At 34.9% G+C, this 20,568-nt stretch overlaps 1 protein-coding gene across 3 annotated transcripts in view; it reads right to left on the reverse strand.

Moving 5' to 3' along the window:
• Window positions 1–20,568, reverse strand: part of LOC129953848 (uncharacterized transmembrane protein DDB_G0289901) — a 265,317-nt gene that overhangs the window by 19,747 nt on the left and 225,002 nt on the right. For all 3 annotated transcript variants that reach the window (XM_056067350.1, XM_056067349.1, XM_056067348.1), the window contains exons 5-7: window positions 14,984–15,295; window positions 14,228–14,912; window positions 14,040–14,122 (exon numbers count right to left, since the gene is read on the reverse strand). In XM_056067350.1, the coding sequence (XP_055923325.1) occupies window positions 14,040–14,122; window positions 14,228–14,912; window positions 14,984–15,295 (1,080 nt within the window). The remainder of the gene's footprint in view (window positions 1–14,039; window positions 14,123–14,227; window positions 14,913–14,983; window positions 15,296–20,568) is intronic.

Below are 20,568 nucleotides of genomic sequence, written 5' to 3' on the forward strand. Positions count from 1 at the left end.
TTTTGAACGGAACGATTGTATTTCAATCTGAATCAGGATAGCTTGAGAAGGAATTTACCGCTTAGAACTATGAAATCGAACTATGTCGCTAATAGAGTCCTCTTAACTAGTTAATCACTAAATTTAACAAATTCTCTATACTCATTGACTCTACAATCTCAAGCCTTCCATGATGATATAACTGGCTCCTAAGAGTGTCATTTAAACTGTTGTGTTCAAACTACTGATATATGGCTCATAGCTGAAAATAACGTGTGTTTGAATCATTCTCTAAATCAATCATATTCTTGAATATCAGGATTGGGTTAAAATCAGTAAGAAAGTGTAGAATTATTTGCTGAGGTTTTTTGTTACAAGAGTTTTCCGTCTACCCTCTAATAAACACAAACTACATTGCTATGTTAGAAACAGTAGCAACAGATCTATCTCCAATGGTTTTTCGTAATTTAATTTAAAATTTGTTAACATTATTATTGAATGGTTACTCAAGAAAGAAGCCCTTAACGTAATAAAAAGGAGATGTATCTGTTAGCGGAATGGATAGAAATCGCTGGATTTTGTGGTATGGATATTGATTTGTATTATTGAATGCCAAATTGAAACTCACTTTTCCTAAGTTGTTACACGCGGATTTTAAAAACAGCTTTGTTTATTTAAAAACGTCAGTTTTTGTGTTTTTTTGCTGAAATAAGTATGTTTTACCTTTCATAACCTTGAAAGACTGTCTTATAAGAAAATGTTCTTGTACATCGAGAAAGTAAGTTACATTTAAAGAAAATATCATTTTTTTAAAAAACAAATTTTGCAGTTTTTAGTATTGCTGACAAAAGCCATATTAAATTTGAACAATTTTAATTAAAAAACAACACCAACTTTTTGCAAAACAAAAAACACATTTTTTAACAACGTTAATATTAAAATAGTAATAGTAAGTTATCTAAACTAGTAACACAACAACATTACTTGAAAACATTTAAATTGACATAGAAATTTGTTTTACTATTCTAGAATTTACTTATTTTTCAAAACATCCATTTAAATAGATTGGTTGATAAGAAAGTTATGTATTCGTGTATGTTAATGTATATAATTGTGTGTGTTTTAAGAATGTTAAAAGGCAGCAGTTTGTTTGTATTGTTTTTATGAGAAATAAAAGAATGAAAATTGAAAATAGCTTTAAACTTGTTTATCATAAGAATTAGTGAACTAGATGAAAACCCTTTAAAAATCTTAAATCTCGATGTTTAACTTTTTAAATGTCACATAATTAGCATTTATTTGTTGAATTTTGGAATCTTCCTTGTCCTGTGACTTTGCCATCATCTTGGAAGTTTACAACCACTTTAAATTTAAACTTAAATTAGGGAAATACTTATAAGAATTATATCAAAGAAATATATCAACTTGTTAAAAACTTTCTTTAGGAAACATGTTATATTTAAAAAGTCCAGTAAGACCCAAACATCCTTTAAATAAAACTTCCAACATTATTTTGGAATATGAAAGAAAGTTATTCAATATTTAAAAAAAACACGATAGTTCATTTTTTAAAATGTCTGTAGGTAAAGTGTGACCATATAAAAATTACCACATTTTTTTGATCTGAAAACATTTTTAGACTAAACTCAGCTTAATCACCTACAAAAAAGAGAAAAAAGAAGTAGACCAAACAAAATTATTGTCAGTCTATTGGGCGACAACAATTTTAACTAAAGACCAGAGTTGGAAAATATTGATTACTTTTTGTATTTAAATGTATTTTATTATTCAATACAAGTTGCTAGTAATTGACATTTTACTGTCATAGAAAGAATCTACATTTTAATTGCTTGTAATTGTTATACAAAAATAATCACCCATATTTTGAGATTTGTTTTCGATCGAAAGTTATTCGAATTCTAGAAGATTTTATTTTGAGATTCGTTCGATTCGAAAGTTTACTGATTCAATCGAAAGTTCATTTAAACAAAAAAAAACTAAGTAAACTTTGACTTTCGAATTATTCAAATCAAACGTAATTTTTGTGTCGTTAAGATATTTTCTGGCGAATAGCTAAAGAAACATGTAATTTTTAACAATTTTTATACGATAATTAAACGAAATTGGTTATATTGACAAGTTTTTTTTGTTATTTTATAAAGGATACAGTCACATTCTAATTGAAGCAATAGGGAGCAAAAAGAAGTCCTGATAAGGTTGATGAAGGAGAATCCGGAGGTAGCAAAGGGTTTTTCTGTAAACCGTGTAGATGATGACCGATTTTGGAGAGATGCTGCCGTGAAGCTCAATAGCCATTGTAATTAAGAAACAAAACTATTGCCATTGATTACTTTGTCCAAGATCAAACAATCTACACCGATTTGAAGTTTATAAACTTTGATAGTTTTCATTTCAATTTAAAGTGTGACCATGTGCAACGAATGTACATAACATTTTAAACGATATAAACACAACATCGAAATTTAAACCAAAATGGTTATGTTAGTTGAAAAAATGTTTAATTTTTTGTCTTGAATGTTTTTCTTTATCATATTATTAACTTCACTTAATTTTACAATTCAGAAACAGTGAACAACTCTGAATTAAGAATAGAATCTACGAAAAATAAAAATTTAATGCGGTCACAGTAAATCAAATCAAAATGTCAAATCATTTAAAAAAAGTTTCAAAATAAGGTTCATTTTCTGCAATGAATATTTTTCATTCGAATTTCAAAATAAACAAAATTAATTCGATCGAATAGATCCAGTCACTCGAATCAACGTTTCATTCGAAACTCAAAATAAGAATGAATAATTCAATTACTTTTAATAGTAATTGAAAAAAAGTACCCATTAATAACATGTACATGACAATTTTAATGGGTTTGTTCAAGTTTTTGAGAGAAATTTGAAAGTGATTGAAATTTGTATTTATTTGTTCGTTCAAAGAAACACACACACAAGTAATTGTAACAAGTATTGAATTTCTTTTGCTTTCAATTTTTTAAAGCCTTTTAATTTTTCATATCAAAATAATTGGAAAGTCTATAACCGGAGCCTGTGACAATGACTGAAAGACAGTATCATACCTCATATTCGTAGTCGAACATTTAATACGAATTACGAAATTTGGGGAATTCTGTATCACTAATTCCGAGTGAGACGGTTTATTTTTAACTTTTTTTTTCCTAAATTCTTTAATTTCATTCAAATAATTTTGTTTAAAATGAAGAACACAACAAATAAAAGCCAATATGAAATACTAGAGAACTATATTAAAATTGCGAAAAATAATCTTTTCTGACGTGGAGTCTTTTTATTTTAATATCTACTTTGTCAAAAGAAATTGGAGAAGCAAATGGATTCTGGATTTGTTTTCAAAAATGAACGGAGACAATTTTTTATAAACACTGCAGAATTGTCTATCTGTTCAATCGAATTTTCTTTCGAATATTTATTCCTAAATTTATTGATGCAAAACAAAAACGTTAAATCTTATAGCGAAATAGGATAGGAAAAAGTTCCTTAGTGCTGAAAAATGTATGTAACTACTTTCTTTGATTATATAATTCGGTATATTCACTAACCGCTAAACAATTTCCAACTTTTACTGAGTCTAACTTTTTTTAGCCCTTAGCTTGAGAGTGAAATAGTATTGAAGTTAAATGGTATGAGAGTTCATTATCCTTTACTAACAATGGCGCAATTGAAACGACTTGAAAACATTAAAGCCGTTATTAACCATTTACTAAGCTAAAAAGATGTATTAAGCTAATTACAAACGATTTTAACATCTTACTAACTCTTAACATTTTGCTAACGTTAACATTACGGAATGAATACTTTTTTATCCTAGACCAAATATCTTGTCAATTTTACTTTAAAAAAGTTGAAAATGTTTTCGGAACACGAAGGTTTGGAAATATTTGAAGACTGGCTTTGTGCAAAACAGTGCTATGTTCTATGTCCAAAGCAAATCCCTTCGACGAGATGGATGATGGAGGTTTAAAAAGGTGCCATCGGGGTGACTTCCTGACCACGTAAAAACATCATAGTTGCGAAGCACCAACAAGCCCCGGATACGGACGGATTTACTGTTGACAACCTTCGCAAACGAATTAAGGACAACGAACTTAGGATATGCACGTGGAATGTTAGGTCCCTTAACAGACCACGTGCGGCCGAAGAATTAGCAGAGGCCTAGACTGCTATAAGGCAGACATCACCGCCATCCAGGAAATGCGATGGGATGCGCCGGGTAAAAAGAGGATGAAAAACGGCGATATTTACTATGGTGACTGCTACCACGAAAACCAACAGCGCTTATTTGGATGAGGCTTTTTCATTGGAGCCAGACTTAGGCAAGAAGTCTTGAGCTATAGGTGCATCAATGAGCGCCTCATGACCATACGCATCTAGGCTAAATTCGGCAACATTAGCCTGACCGCCACAGAAGAGAAAGATGACAACACCAAAGATATGTTCTTTGAGCTCTTAGACAAAACATATGAGCAGTATCCTAGCTACGATATTAAAATTGTCCAGGGCGATTTTAATGTCAAGCTAGGAAGGGAAGACATTTTTGGTGGAATTATCAAGAAAAACAGCCTGCACAAAAACTCCCGACAACGGATTCAGGCTCATAGCTTTTGCTGCAGGGCGAAACTTCATGGTAGCCAGTACGCGTTTTCCACACTCCAACATCCACAAAGGAACTTGAACTTCTCCAGATCAATCTACCGTCAACCAGATTGACCATATTGCGATCGCCGCCAGACACGCTTCCAGCATCATCGACTCTACCTTGTTGTAGCCAAGGTAGCACTTCGGGTTTCCAGAACCTGGTAGAAGGTACAACGTGGAACGACTACAATTGCAAGAGATCGCCAAATTCTTTTCGGACCGAGTAACAAGTAACCTCTCTCAAAGTTCTCTGCCGCCAACCCAATGTATTGAAAACTAGTGGCAACATTGCCAAGATGCAATCAGAGAAGCGGCCTCTGATGTGCGAGTTTCAAGCAGCCACCAACAAGGAACCCCTGGTTTGATGAGGAATTTCGACAGGCAAATGCAGCCAAACAACAGGCACGCAAAGCGGCGCTACATAGAAGGACGAGAGCTGCTCATGAGCTCTTTGAGCAGAAGAGGCGAGAGGAACACCGACTACTACTACACCGACTACGAAGGAAAGAGTGGGAATGAGAAGCGTGTGGTCGAAGAAGGTCAATGGTGAGAATATGAAAGGACCACTTCTGTACTTAGACGACGAAAGCCAACAATCTCGTCCTCCCGACTTAGATGAAGTAAAGATGGCAATATCTAAGCTGAAGTCTAATAGAGCTGAATTCTAATAGAGCAAATGCCTTGAATAAGATATGGTAGGAAAAAAAAACATGTCCGATGCATGGAACCTCAGTATTGTTTGCCCGATCCTAAAAAATGGAGACCCTCTAAACTGCACCAACTATAGAGGAATCAGTCTACTTAATATCGCTTACAAAATCTTCTCTGCCGTAATATGTGAACGACTAAATCCCATCGTCAACAACATGATAGGTCCTTATCAGTGTGGTTTTAGACCAGGAAAGTCCACAGTCGATCAAATATTCACATTACGGCAGATCCTGGAAAAAACCCAAGAAGACCAAATCGACACCCACCATCTCTTCATCGATTTCAAGGCCGCATATGACAGCACCTACAGGAACGAGCTGTATAGAGCCATGTCTAGTTTTGGCATTTCTACCAAACTCGTCAGTTTCTGCAGGATGACCATGGAGAATTCTCGCTGCCCCATAAAGGTTGGACACAACTTAACAGTACCTTTTGATGTTGAAAAATGGCTTTAGACAAAGTGATGCGCTGTCATGCGATTTTTTTAACACCGTACTTGAAAGAATAGTGCAGAGCTTACACGTCCACACTAGAGGCATTATCTTTCAAAGTGTTGCTATATAAGACCCTGATCATCCCCGTCCTGCTATACGGTGCAGAAACATTGACTATGACAATAGCGGAGGAAAGCACCTTGGGTCGTTTTGAAAAAAAAGTTCTTCGTGTGATCTACGGTCCCATATGAATCGAAGAGGAGTGGAGGAGAAGATGAAACGACGATCGGTACAGTGTACGGGCTGTACAGCGACGTAGACTTAGCCAGAAAGGTAAAAGTCCAACGACTAAGATGGCTGGTTCACGAAGAGCGCATGAAAACTAATGCTCCGGCCCGGATAGTCTTCGAATCCACACACACAGAACTGCGCAGAAGAGGAAGACCGCGGATCAGGTGGCTCGCACAAGTGGAAAGTGATCTGATCCAACTTGGAGAGCGAAACTGGAGACATTTAGCCAGGGACCGAGCTAGATGGAGAAGTTTGTTGGATAAGGTCCTTGTTCACACAGGACTGTAGCGCCACCTTAAATAAGTAAGTAATGCAATATAAGACTGTACCTATTAATCTAATAAGAGTAGTGGATGGAATGGTGCAGTCTACAGTTGGGAATTCTATTAATCGGACCTATCGAGGTTACCGTCGTCGTCGGAGCGGTATTTTCTCCGATATCATATAAATCGCACACGTTTAGCTTCGAGGTAGTACTCCGGAAGCAGATCGGAAATATTGTAATACACAATTTAACGCTTGCCATATGAACTTGTAATGGTTTCGTTTTTGACCGTTTAAGTTTGTTTGCTGTATTTATTTTCGAGAACTATTACTGCTTGTCCTTGTGCCTCTTTTTTAATAAGAGGGTGTTAGCAAAACGAAAGGAGAGGTTTCAAACATTGGTATCCCTAGTAAATTGCTAAATATTTAAAAAATTTCTACTAAGTAAAATAGGTTGTTTAAAATTTTGCACGAATATGTTCAGAAAAATAGGTTAATTCAAATAAGTTTTAATTTTTCTTCAAAAGTTGTTAATTTGTATACAACTTATTTGAAACGAATAGGAAAATATACGACTGGGTTATCTTTTATGTTTTTAATTTAATCAATAAGCCAAAAATAATACTTTTATGAGATGCCACCCAAACTTTGAAACGAAAACAGTTTTTCCGGTCATCAAATCCGTTTCTATTTTTGTTTAATTCTTTTCTACGTGTAATGTCAAACAAATCATGTGATTTTGCATTAGAAATGATAAAAAACAAAAACTTCACTCAAACGTGATGTTTTTTCTTCTTTAATAAAAAAGCTCTAAGAAAGCCTTTATATGTAAAATACAGACCATCATTTTATTTTTTAACAACTTCTATGAAGTATTCGTTTGCTTATTAAAAACCGCAGTGTTTTTAACAAAAAAAAAAATGAAAAACCAAAATTAAATGATTTTGTTTAAGAAGAAAATTAGTAAATAAAATTATTTTGTTAACAAATTTTATAATTAAACATTAAAACAATAAGAATCATTTTGTAATTTATCTAAAATGTGATTATATATAACTATATGTGATGTGTTTTTATGTTTTATGTATAAGTGCGTTTGCTTTTTTATTTAATAACAAAAATAAAATAAAGACTAAATTAATAATAAATTAGCTCGCAAATAAAAATAAGAAAAATTGAACAATTTTATTTGTATTTACAATTTTGAAGAAAAACAACAAAAACAAAACAATTCCAACAACAAAATCTAAATTATAAAAAATGTATTTATACTCATTTACGAAATTTGGTCGGAAGAAACCATGCCCGACACTCGAGAAGGAGACCCTCTAAATTGCGCCAACTAAAGAGGCATCAGCATCCTGAACATCGCGTATAGGATCCTTTCTGCCGTATTATGTGAACTTCTAAAGCCGTTCGTCAACAACCTGATAGGTGTTTATAAGTTTGGCTTCAAATCAGGAAAGTCCACCATTATACATTCACATTACGGCAGATCTAGGAAAAAACCCACGAACTTCCAATCGATACCCAACATTTCTTTATCGATTTCAAAGCTGCGTTTGACAGTATCTGTAGGGAAGAGCTTTACAAAGCAATGTCTAGTTTTGGCATCCTTGTCAAACTTATTTAATTGTGCAGAATGACAATGGAAAATGCACGCCGCTCTATCAAGATCAGAAAAGATTTACCGATGCATTCGATGTCAAAAATGGTTTTAGACAAGGCAATGCACTGTCATGCGACTTCTTTAATATCGTTCAACCGTCAACACTAGAGACACAATCTTTCAAAGTTCCATCTAATTACTCTGATACGCCGATAATATTGATCTAATTGGAAGAGCTTTTGAGCATTGCGACGGAAGCGGAGAAGATGGGTTTGTTAGTCATTAAACATCGACGTCTTGGACAAAACGTCACCATGGACAGCTAAACTTTAAGGTATTTAAGGACTCTGTCTAACTAGGATCCGCTATAAATTGAAACAACGACGCCAGTGCTCAAATCAAACGGAGAATAACTCTTGCAAATCGCTGCTTCTTGGACTAAGAAGGCAATTGAGTAGTAAAGTCGTCTCCCTAGCATCTAAAGTCACCATCTTTCATCATTTCGGTTCTCATTTATGGCGCTGAGACCTGGATCCTGTCAAGGAAATATAAGAACGTCTTAGGATGCTTCGAGAGAAAAATTCTTCGGATAATTTTTAATCTCGTCTGCATATAAAGAGAGTAAAGGAGAAGATACAACGACACTGTTAAAAGAGTAAAAGTCCAACGAATTAGATGGCTTGTTTATGTAGGGCAAATGGTACATCAAAGCTTGAAACCAGAAAGTCCTCGGATCCAATCCCAGGGAAAGCGCAGTAAAGAAAACCGCGGCTCAGGTGGCGCTCTCAGGTGGAAGTTGACCTTAACCAACTTGGCGTAAGAAACTGGAGACAGCTATCTAGGGACCAAGTTGCCAGTGGAGACGCATGTTGGTTGAGGTTCAGGTCCGTCTCAGACTTTAGCAGTACCTTAAGTAAGTAAGAATCGACCGCCACAAGTGTGGTAGCCATATGAACAAAGTCGAGTTCCATTCATATATGTTTGTTGTGATTTTATTTCAAGAATCTAATTATTTTTTGAAATATTTCAATTCTGTAATGGTTTGCGTTTTATTTAAAAACAAAAATTGTCGAGCGCCTATAGGAAAATAACCATTTATGTGCAAATATTTTAATTTCATATCAGCAAACTTCTCTTGACCAGAATAAGTATAAAACCTATCGCATTTCTAATAAAATGGAAATGCTTACAAAAATTGTCAAATTTATCAGTTCAAGGTTCTTATTCGAAGCACAATATGAGTCTCCAAAGAATCTCCACCTAATTTAATTGTCTTCAATGTCTATTTTAATATCCGACACACAGAACTGACTTCCTATTTAAAAACTACACTCCAACCTCGCTTCCACCAAAAAACACTATGATGGAATAATTTTATAATTGAAGAAACATTTGTTTTCTCGTGATCTGCCAAAAGGTTTTGATAATTTTACTCACTACGTTTTGGCCTTGAACTTGAAATGTCCTCATTGCCATTATCAAATCATATCACGACCACATTCTGAAACTAAAACAAAACCGAAAATAAAATAAAACATAAATCGGACTAAAGAAGCCAAAAAAATGAAATGTAATTGTTGTGAAAATTGCTTAGCACGTTGTATTCATTATATTCCTTCAAAACTAACGAACAGGATTGGACTTATCATTCTAAAAGGGCCTCAAGACAGAGAAGTAAATCATGGACCATTGTTTACATAATTCTATAGAACTAGAAAATACTGAAGACAATGCAAGTTAACCAAGTCATATGAATTCTCAAACTTAGACGATTACAAAGAATCTTTATTCTTTGACTAAATTGTCTCTGAGGTAATAAATCCAACCCTGCTTATGCTTCATACCTGAATGTGTTAACGTTTTGAAACTCATAATAATTTATGTGGGATAAATTGTTTAGGAAGAACATAGAACAAAACAACTCTCGAGCTACAACCAAAAGGGCCAACAGAAGAAGATACATATTTAGGCGTCACAGCAATTTCTACATAAGAGAGGTTAGGTTGGTTTAGGTTAGAAAGGTGGCAGGTGACAATGGTTTAGTGGAGTGGCAGGCAGGCAACTGGCTGTCTATGGCAAGTTTGCTGTTTTGATACGCGAGTGTTCTCATAGAAATTTTGAATGCCAGCCAAAATACATTACAAAACTATAATAAACACAAAAAGCTTAGCTGGCGGCGAATGGCGGCGGCTTTAGAACCGACAGCAGTGACAGTTGCTTGCTTGTTTGCTTGTTAGAGGTTAGTTGACCTTAAACTTTACAATGCAATTTAATTCTTTGTAGATTAGAAATTATAATTTGTTGTTTTATAATCGATGAGGAAGGGTAAAGGGGGTGTGGGAATTATAGATAAATTGCATAGTCGATAGTTAGCGGTGGTGGCGGCTCGGCGCTGTGGCGGCGCTACCACGTGTTATAGAAAAATGTATGTTATGTGAATTAAGTGGATAAACAAAATATTTTGATGACAGGTACAATTTTTGACACAAATACAAACAAAAAATTTAATGGAATTTATTGGATAGGTAGGTGTAAAGTGTATAATTTGTAAATGCAAGCTTTTGTGGTATTTATTATAATTAACAGTTTTATGATTGGGTTGCATTCTTTTCATTGGTGAAGGAAGAAGCATCAACAATCAGCCATACAAAGTTTTTGAAATTGATTTTATGGTGACAAATGTGGGAAAAACTAATTAACCATCTTAATTAAAAGTGATATTTAATTACGTTGTTAGTTTGAAGAATAGGCTACAGTAAATTATGAAAATTATCAAGAAATAAATGTCCATTAAGATGAGATGGCTATAGAAAGAAAAAGAATGCATTTTTATATTACATTCTTTGATTAAGAAGGCGGTTGCCATTGGTTCCGAGAACATTCAATTAGTGACTTACAAACCTCAAATGGAATTTGGGAGAATTTGAAAATGTATGCCAAATGAAAAATTCAATATAAGAAGAAGTTTTTTTTGAAGCATTTGCCAAACTATAATTATATTATAAATGGAAAAGTTTGTTTGCTTGTTTGTTTGTTTGTAGGCCATTCACTTCGCAACGGAACAATATTATGAAATGATTTTTTTGTGTGGAGGTAGTTACGAGAATGGTGAGTGCTTTAAGGTTTCTTTTACCGCGGTAAAATATCTCATTCACAGCTCATTCGAGCAGATTCGCCGGTAACACTCATAAATAGATATTCAATTTATTCTTTTTTAAAACACTAACTAATAGCATAGCATTAGGCACTGCCTGATTTTGGACCTTCCATCGTTGCCTATTATTAGGCGTTTCTTATGATGACATTATAACGCACGAAACTATGCTTAAACACTCTTAAAAATAGGAGATGGTCGATGGTTAAAAGCCGATGCCAAGGGTTATGTGACCCTAAAACAAAATTTTTGTGATTTAGTACAGACTAATTCGGAACTAATGAAAGTGTCAATCAATTTCTCTCTCAAAGGGCAATACTGGCGTCAAGAAACGATGTTGTTTTGAAAATAAAGTCAAACATATTGGAAAAATCAGCAGGACATATCAGAAAGTATTTGTCAAAAGAAACATTTAAGTACTCAAACACAAAGCATTTTTATTCGGCAGATTATGTAACGATACAAGGCTTCGTGTCACACAATTAGCCGGCATTCGAAGGCTTTTACACATAATAATTCCTCGAATATCGACTATTTCTACAGATCTATCATTCCAACTGCCTTCATTTCTATATAAAAGTTAGTTTCGTTATGACAATTCATAAGACACAAGGCCAAACACGTAAAGTGTCAGGGTGAACCTAGAAAAACCGCGCTTAATCATCTTTTGGTTGTGGAAAGTTTACCAACTAACTCATGTATACTTGGTCATGGAATGTCTCTATGTGATAGAGGATTTTTTGTCTTCTTCGAAACTTTGAGCGTCACCTTAAACCATTGTCATGTGAAAAAGCAATGCATAATTTTGTGCATAAACAAAGTCCAAATTTCTGCTTCTGGATGTTGAAGTGCCAATGAAACAACAGATTGGTCGATTATTGTTGCCTTTTAAGCCTCTATTGATGACAAATCAATAAAGAAAATTTAACATTTTCAAGAATTAGACATCATTGCCATCTAAATGTTTCAAAGGGTTTTTGGATGACCACCTTATCAGATGGAGTTCAATCAAAAACTTGAGCAACTCCATCAAAACATATGGAGTTAGTTGTAGAAAACGTTTCTTGTAAAATAATCTTCAGGAGTGAAGTACAATTTTATCCAAACGATTATTAATTGCGTTATTAAGTAAGTCAAAACCCTTAACAAATCACCACCATTCCCACTTTTTGGTGTTGTTTTAATTTTGTTTTTGTATAATAAGCACACACTCAAGGGGATATTACTACCCTTATTGTGTAGGCACAGCGTGAGCACTAGGAAAGGGAAAGAGGGGTTGAAAGGAGGTGTCGGTGCACATTGGTTTTAAATTCCTCAATATTGCAATGGCTGGGAAAGACAGAGTGTGGTAAGGAAATCCACATTCCAAAGAACAAATCTCTGTACCTTACAGTACGACCGAAGTTGGGCTCGAGGGTAAATTGATGAGCATTTTTATAAGCAGGAGTATTATAGTTGTACTGTTAATGAAGAGGAATGCAAGTGGCTATTTCTCTGGAGCATAAACTGTTAAAATAACGGTAAAAAGGGTAAGACAAGAAACATTACGACGATGTTCAAGCGACGTAAATGATCTGATGGAGTTGTTATCACCAATTAACTTAAATGTCCTACGTTCAATACTGTCCAAGAAAGTTGTAGGAGCACCAGCCCAAAATGGGAGTAATACTTAAGCTTTGGATCCGGTTCAGTCTCTGAATAGTGATTTACATGTTGCAGACAACTGACATTTTTTAAAGCTAAACCACAACCACGCGCTAAGTCGGCCGGCTTTTGCCAGGCTTCTTACCGACTTCACGGTATTCTACGATATCATGTGTTATAAAGCGCAACCTGAGTATTTGCAAAACGTAAAGTAGCTTCAAACCTCGGGCCTTGAGAAGAAAGTGAATATATAAAATAAAAGTTGCATTGCAAATTCTTAAATTCAGCTGTAAAATCGTAACCTTAATAGGCTTACGATATTTATGATCTTAAGCGGAGGCACAGCCTGCGGTAACATTTCAGATTAGCATATGAGAGTCTATTGTGTCTGTTCGATTTGCCAAAGGTGGAGGACCGAGAGCGTGATTGTGGCTTAGTTACAATCACGGCCAAGAAGCCGAAGTTACAAAATAGGTGTAACAATCGACCTATGAACACTAAATTCGTTAGGTCGGGATGTAGTCCTGTCTGGTTGATATTGCCTGTCTTGATTACGTGATCTGATACTTTTAGACTTCTTCGTATGAGGCTATGTTAAATTTATTGTTCTGTACCCACAATCGGGGCGACTAAACCTTCAAAAATGGAGCCAAGTCTTCGACATATGAGCAACATCGAGGCACTTATAAAAATTGTTCCATTAACTATTAATACAGTTAAATAAATAATTGTCAAGCCCTCATAGCCAAAGGTCGTTATGGTCAACTCAAGGATGTTGCAAGAGTGAGAGCCTTAGAAGCTCAGAAAATAATAAAAAAAAAGTTATAAAAAAACATAAATTTGTGTTGTTGGAATTGTTACATAATTTTGAAATTTTTAAATTAAAAAAAAAAACAAATTGCATCTAATTAATAACCTAAAACTAATATAATTATTTAACAATATAAAAATATACATAGATACCGCTTAGATTAATTAAACAAAAATAATAAATATTAGTAACAACCATAAAAATAAAATAAATAAAATAAAATAAAAAAGATTAGTAAGAAAAATTAATGCAAAGAAAATATTAGTTTAGAAAGAAAAATTATTTAAAAAAAAAGGTTAAAGAAACTTTTTATCTGTTTATGCAGTGTGTTTTTGTATTAATTATTTTTTAAACAATAAATATATTTAAATAAACAATTATATATTTAACAAATAATTATAAAATAAAAATAATTAAATTTATGACATTGAAACAAAAAACTAAGAAATAAACTTACCTAGCATGTCCTGAATCACCTTCAGAACTTTGCCTTGAATGTTGACTGTGCGAAAAACTACTATAACCCGAACCTTTTGACATCTGTCAAATGTCACACAATGGAAAGAGAGAGAGAGAGAGGTGAAAATTGATTAAATGTCAAAAACATAAACTCGTATGTAATCATATTTTATTTTATTGACTTACTTGACTAGTATTGCTGGAATTCCTCGAGTGTCCCATCTCTATCATTGATGCAGTCCCAGTATTGCTTATTCCACCTACCCCACTATTTGTTATCACCCCACCTACACCAACTCCGCTGCCACTGCCACTGCCAACTCCGACACCACTTCCTCCACCACTGCTATTACCTCCACTACCACCACCACCACCTCCGCCACCACTTCCTCCAGTTCCTCCAATTCCACCACATGGAAGCACTTGTTGTGCGTTAGACAGTGACGTAAGCGATGGCGGTGGATATGTTTGCAACAGTGAGTCTGATGCATTTGTTGCCGGCTCCGAGGACTCTGACAATCCCGAATCGGCAACAATCGATGCAATCAGCGATGCTGGGTCAACATCTGCAAACAGCTCGGATTTCTTTTTCGTTAGCGATCCAAAGCCCGAAGAGGTTTGCGATTGTGAGATGCCATCGTCGCGTGACGAGGAAATTGGCCTGTTGCCAGTTGTCGCTCCCGAACTGGGCACACCAGCTGCATTAGCCTGTGGTACCGCAGACGGTATCGTTGGCGTTTGGTGACCACCTCCAAGTGCATTATTTACACCTCCTCCACCACCTGATCCACCTCCTCCTCCACCGCTGCCAACAACGGTGCCAAGATCATCTTGCGATGGAATTTGTTTGCCTGCTAGACTTGGCGTCGGTCTGGAAATCAAATTAAAAGAAAATTATTAATAAATATTACTCCAGGAGGAACCAATTAAAAACAAACTTACGCTTTAAAGAGAATATCACCGCTTAGCATGTGCATTTTAATTGACACCCTTAGCATTGAATTATCCAAACGATGGCGCTGATCGTAGCCCTCGAGCAAACATCTTCTTGATGTTAAACCCGATCCGGCGAATTCGGCAAGATTTAAATCGATAAAACCTAATTTATAATAACTACGTCCGCCTTTCATTTCTTTGCGGATGGAAATTCTTAGGAAGCATGGATCTAGGACACCAGTTGATGCATTTGCTGACATTTTGCATGGGAACTCGAATGAACGGTCCCATTGTACTCGGTGATTACGTACTTCTTCTCTATAAAAATACAAAAAATAGAAAAAAAGTTAATAAGAGAAAAATAAATAGTGAGGACAAATTTTTCTTAATTGAATTATTTTCAAAAAAAAAATAAATAAGAGGAAGATAAATGACAACGTTGAACAGAAAGTCTGATAGTCTAATTAGCCTGTCAAAGAAATTAAATGGAAGTGACACATTTCTCGAAAAAGGCCTATTGCTTGGTCTGTATAGTGAATAGCTGATTCCTTAAACATTGAAGGTGGGACGAAGCGACGGTTCGTCAAGGCTTTAAGCAGAAGGATTGGGACAAGGATGGCAATTAAAATAAACGGGTGAATGGGTTAAAATTGGGATAGGCCAACGAAATGTATTTGGTTCCGAATTTTCATTTTTTCGTCATCGTCGTCGTCAGTCGTGGGGTATGACAACAAAAATAAAATGTGAGCTAAATTGACATCTCACTGAACGAGATGGAACCCGGCAAGCCGGCGGAGAGATAGGATAGGAGTTTAATGAAATTGAATTGGAACTGAACTTTTCCATCAAGCGAGGGTGGTGTATGTTTTTTAATGAGGATAGTGTGGTGTTTTTTTTTTGTTTTTTTTAATTGAATTTTTATCTGTTTGTCGTCGGTTGTCCGTCCAATGGAATTTTTAAACTAGTTTTTTTTTTATTGTTGCAAATTCAATTTTTCCTTAATAAAGGAAAATAAGTTAAATGAAAATGTAATTAATTCAATTTTATAGTTTGTGTCCTTCGAAAAAGAATTTTGAATACTATTTTTTTAATGAGTATGTGGGAAGCCAATTGGTTTTAATTTTTGAAATAAATTTCAGAAGGATTTTACATTATATTTTTCCTAAGGTGGGTTATATGGGAAGTTCTATTTGAACTTTATTTGAGATTTAAAGCTGGAAACACCACAATCGAATTTCGAAATTCTAATGATGCAGAAATTTAGGGTTCTTTTTGTGCTAATTAAGTGCTCTAATCCCGACTTGGTTCAAGAATCCCTTCCAATTCAAACTTGTGGTGTTTCCAGTTTGACATCAAGCCCTAAATTTCTGCATCATAAGAATATCGAAATGCGATTGTGGTGTTTTCAGCTTTACGGACCTGACGTCAAAGACCACCAAAAGTTTGATATATCGGGTTTGTCAATAAGCTACAACGTATGGTTGTAGATTTGACAATACTTTTTTGAAGTTGGTCTTTTTGTCACTATTTATGCTCAGTTTTGTTTATTATTACCAAAATAATATTTCGGTTTGAATCAATTTATTGAAGACCATTTTTGATGATTGCATAATCTTGCGTAGTAGGCCTATGGCATAGCCTCCAAGACCATGCGATGTAACACCGCTAGACTAATTTTTGTGTGGTTATGTGAAGTTAGAAAAAATCTTTGGCGAGATTTTGCTGATATACGGCGCAAAAGTGGCCTCATACGATAAAAAGTGGTCGAAGATTTGGCCTCTCGGCTAGAATTTAGCGGCGGCCAATTGCCCATTTTATAAACTTAAAAACATATTGTCATTATAAATGTTTTTTAATTGGTTTATTGGACTGTAAGAAATATAGTTTGATGGGATAACATTTGTTCGAATCAGCTATTTTTCAAGTTATTTTCCCTTACATCAAAGTGGAAGCAATACAAAATTAATGAAGGTGAAATGGACCCCCTTTGGAATTCCAACATTAAAGCAAAGTTTCAAGTACTTTCGTTAATTAGTTAGACGTGGAAGCCGTATAAATTTTATACTATTGAGATAAGGAGGCAAAGCTACTCCATGTGACTATGGAAAAAAATATAATGTAAACCTAAAGAACCTTCTTTGGGCACCGTCAAGTCTATTAATATGAATGGAGTAATAAGAGGTCGAAATTAAACAACCGTATTAAAGCGCTGATCTAACAATAGATACATATATACTTTGAATGACATAAGGACCCTGTAATTTTCTATTAAGTCTTTTTATAAAGCCTAGAGTTTTATAAGTTTTTCTTTAAATGTAGTTAATATGATTAGTAAAAGTTAACTTTGAGTCTAAAATGATAGCTAAAGGGTGATTTTTTTGAGGTTAGAATTCACATGCATTAGTATTTGACAGATCACGCGGGATTTCCGACATGGTGTCAAAGAGAAAGATGCTCAGATGAAATGTGTTTCGCGCTTTACGTCCGATTTATGGTCTACATAATCGACCAAGTGAGCAAACAATTAATGCGATTTCTCACTCAGTTTACTTTATTGGACATTAAACCAACCACACGAATGCGTACAGTGCGTACAGAAGAGAATATTGCGTCTGTTTCTGAGAGTGTTGCTGAAGACCGTGAAATGTCGATTCGTCGCCGTTCGCAGCAATTGGGTTTGTGTTATTCGACCACATGGAAGATTTTACGCAAAGATCTTGGTGTAAAACCGTATAAAATACAGCTCGTGCAAGAACTGAAGCCGAACGATCTGCCACAACGTCGAATTTTCAGTGAATGGGCCCTAGAAAAGTTGGCAGAAAATCCGCTTTTTTATCGACAAATTTTGTTCAGCGATGAGGCTCATTTCTGGTTGAATGGCTACGTAAATAAGCAAAATTGCCGCATTTGGAGTGAAGAGCAACCAGAAGCCGTTCAAGAACTGCCCATGCATCCCGAAAAATGCACTGTTTGGTGTGGTTTGTACGTATTTTTTCAAAGATGCTGTTGGACGCAACTTTACGGTGAATGGCGATCGCTATCGTTCAATGCTAACAAACTTTTTGTTGCCAAAAATGGAAGAACTGAACTTGGTTGACATGTGGTTTCAACAAGATAGCGCTACATGCCACACAGCTCGCGATTCTATGGCCATTTTGAGGGAAAACTTCGGAGAACAATTCATCTCAAGGAATGGACCGGTAAGTTGGCCACCAAGATCATGCGATTTGACGCCTTTAGACTATTTTTTGTGGGGCTACGTCAAGTCTAAAGTCTACACAAATAAGCCAGCAACTATTCCAGCTTTGGAAGACAACAATTCCGAAGAAATTCGGGCTATTCCAGCCGAAATGCTCGAAAAAGTTACCCAAAATTGGACTTTCCGAATGGACCACCTAAGACGCAGCCGCGGTCAACATTTAAAAGAAATTATCTTCAAAAAGTAAATGTCATGAACCAATCTAACGTTTCAAATAAAGAATCGATGAGATTTTGCAAATTTTATGCGTTTTTTTTTTTAAAGTTCTCAAGCTCTTAAAAAATCACCGTTTAGGTCTGAGAAGTTTAAGGGTATCAACCATTAAACGATTTGTATTGCACCATTCCCATGGTTGAAGTAGACCATCTTGTAATATTTCGCGGTCCGATAAGTCACTAACTGTTTGAAATATTTTCAATTTATCTACGTGCATTGCTGTCATCGAATTTTTAAAGGGAAGGCCATTAATAATTAGAACAAAGAACAACGGACCAAAATGGCTACCATAAGGTACACTTAAAATTAACAATAACCGAATTAGAATGGTCTTTTTTGTTAAAAGACTACACCATACTGTGTATCAGTAAGGAAAGATGATATCCAATCAATTAAATGGTCATATAGTCCGACTTGCTTTAATTCATTTAAAAGTACCTTATGGGTAAGTTTGTCAAGTCTTTTTGTTAAGTATAATATTCACAGATTTCTAAATTTATTTGAGCTAAGTGGAGAAATTGATCAGTATTTGTAATAAGTGTCAAGCTTGACTAGTTTAAAACGAGTCTTCATAGGCACTTTAGGGTTGCGACTTGTTTTAAAATACACCCTTTAAGTTTTCGGATTGAAGTAATACGAAATTCTTATTTCAACAGAGTTTTTTGCATGGACCAATGATTTAATGTAAAACATAAAGGCAGTTAATCGACAGGTCTTTATCTATCTATACTCGGCGGAATATTGATGAGCATTCCTGGTGGTTAATAGCATAACCCATACAAATCCAGAACAAAAGAGTCATTATTTTAGTGGAAACTTAACCCCCATTTTTTCGCTTAATTCAAACTATAGGTATAATTAAAAACTAACTTAAATGTTAAATTATAACTATGAGTGGGGGTGGGTCACAAGATGTTTGGGGTTCTAGATGACCCAACAATAAGGCCAAAAGTCTGTTGGTAAATAGAAAAGGCGAGGTTTTTTTCAGGTTACGGGTATAAGGGTTAAAAGAAATCAATTTATGTAGAGAGGAGCATTCAACTAAATCAGAGAGAAGCCGATTTATGTACAGTATGTCAGCCTAAAGCGCCCAATACACGATAAGAGCCCGTTCACACGATTCGATATTTTCACCGTATCGGATATTTTCCCGATTCGCCGATGAGCCGAATCGTTTTTTTTTACCGTACGACCGAAAACGATTTGCAGAGACAAGACCGAATGACAAAATGTACCTAATCGGTACTTTTACCGTATACAGTTAAATGCTGTATTGTCTGAATATACTCATTTAAATTATATTGACACTGGCTTATACGGTAAAATCGACGATACGGCAAAACCGCCGTTTCGGAATCGTGTGAACGGTCTCTAAGCAATTTCTCCATACGAGTTGGGTATTAGAAAATTGAGGCTATCACGATAAGGGAAAAGATCAAAATATTTTCCCAAGGAAGTAACTGAAGTGGAAAATAAAAAAATCTTTTTTTGGAGACATTTCAATTCACGGTCACGTAAAAGGCCCAGATCCTTTATGTTTTCTACTATTTCTATGGGATGGTTTTGAAGAAAAAGGGATCTGTTTTAATGCTTTTGAGCTGCAATGATAATGACCATGTCAATGACCGTGTAATGACCATGTCAATATAATTAATTGAAAGGATAAGGAAGAGAGGGCCTAAATGACTACCCTGGGGAACACCAGAAGTGGTTAGAATAAAATTGGTAAGTTGGGATCTAAATCATACATAATATTCACGATTCTCAAGATAAGGAAGAAAATATCCATTTCCGGAAAAGAGGTTTAAAACCTACGGAGGAAAGTTTGAAGGAACTGAGTAGAATGCTTTCAAAAAATATTGAATTGGAGTTTTAAAAAAAATGTTTTCAATATTTTAGAATGCTCTCAAAAAATGTTGAATTACACTTATAAAAAAATATTCAATATTTTAGGAAATGTTCCTTGTAATAAGAATTAATGTTTTCAATACTATAGGAAATGAGATGAGAATTAATAAAAAAAAAAATGGGTGTATTACTGGGGCAACATCCCACCGATGATATTTATATTGAAGCTTTGAGCGTGTATAAGTTTGTATCGTCTCTAGAGTTAGAT

Source organism: Eupeodes corollae, chromosome 1 (genome assembly GCF_945859685.1).
Source record: "Eupeodes corollae chromosome 1, idEupCoro1.1, whole genome shotgun sequence".
NCBI lineage: Eukaryota > Metazoa > Arthropoda > Insecta > Diptera > Syrphidae > Eupeodes > Eupeodes corollae.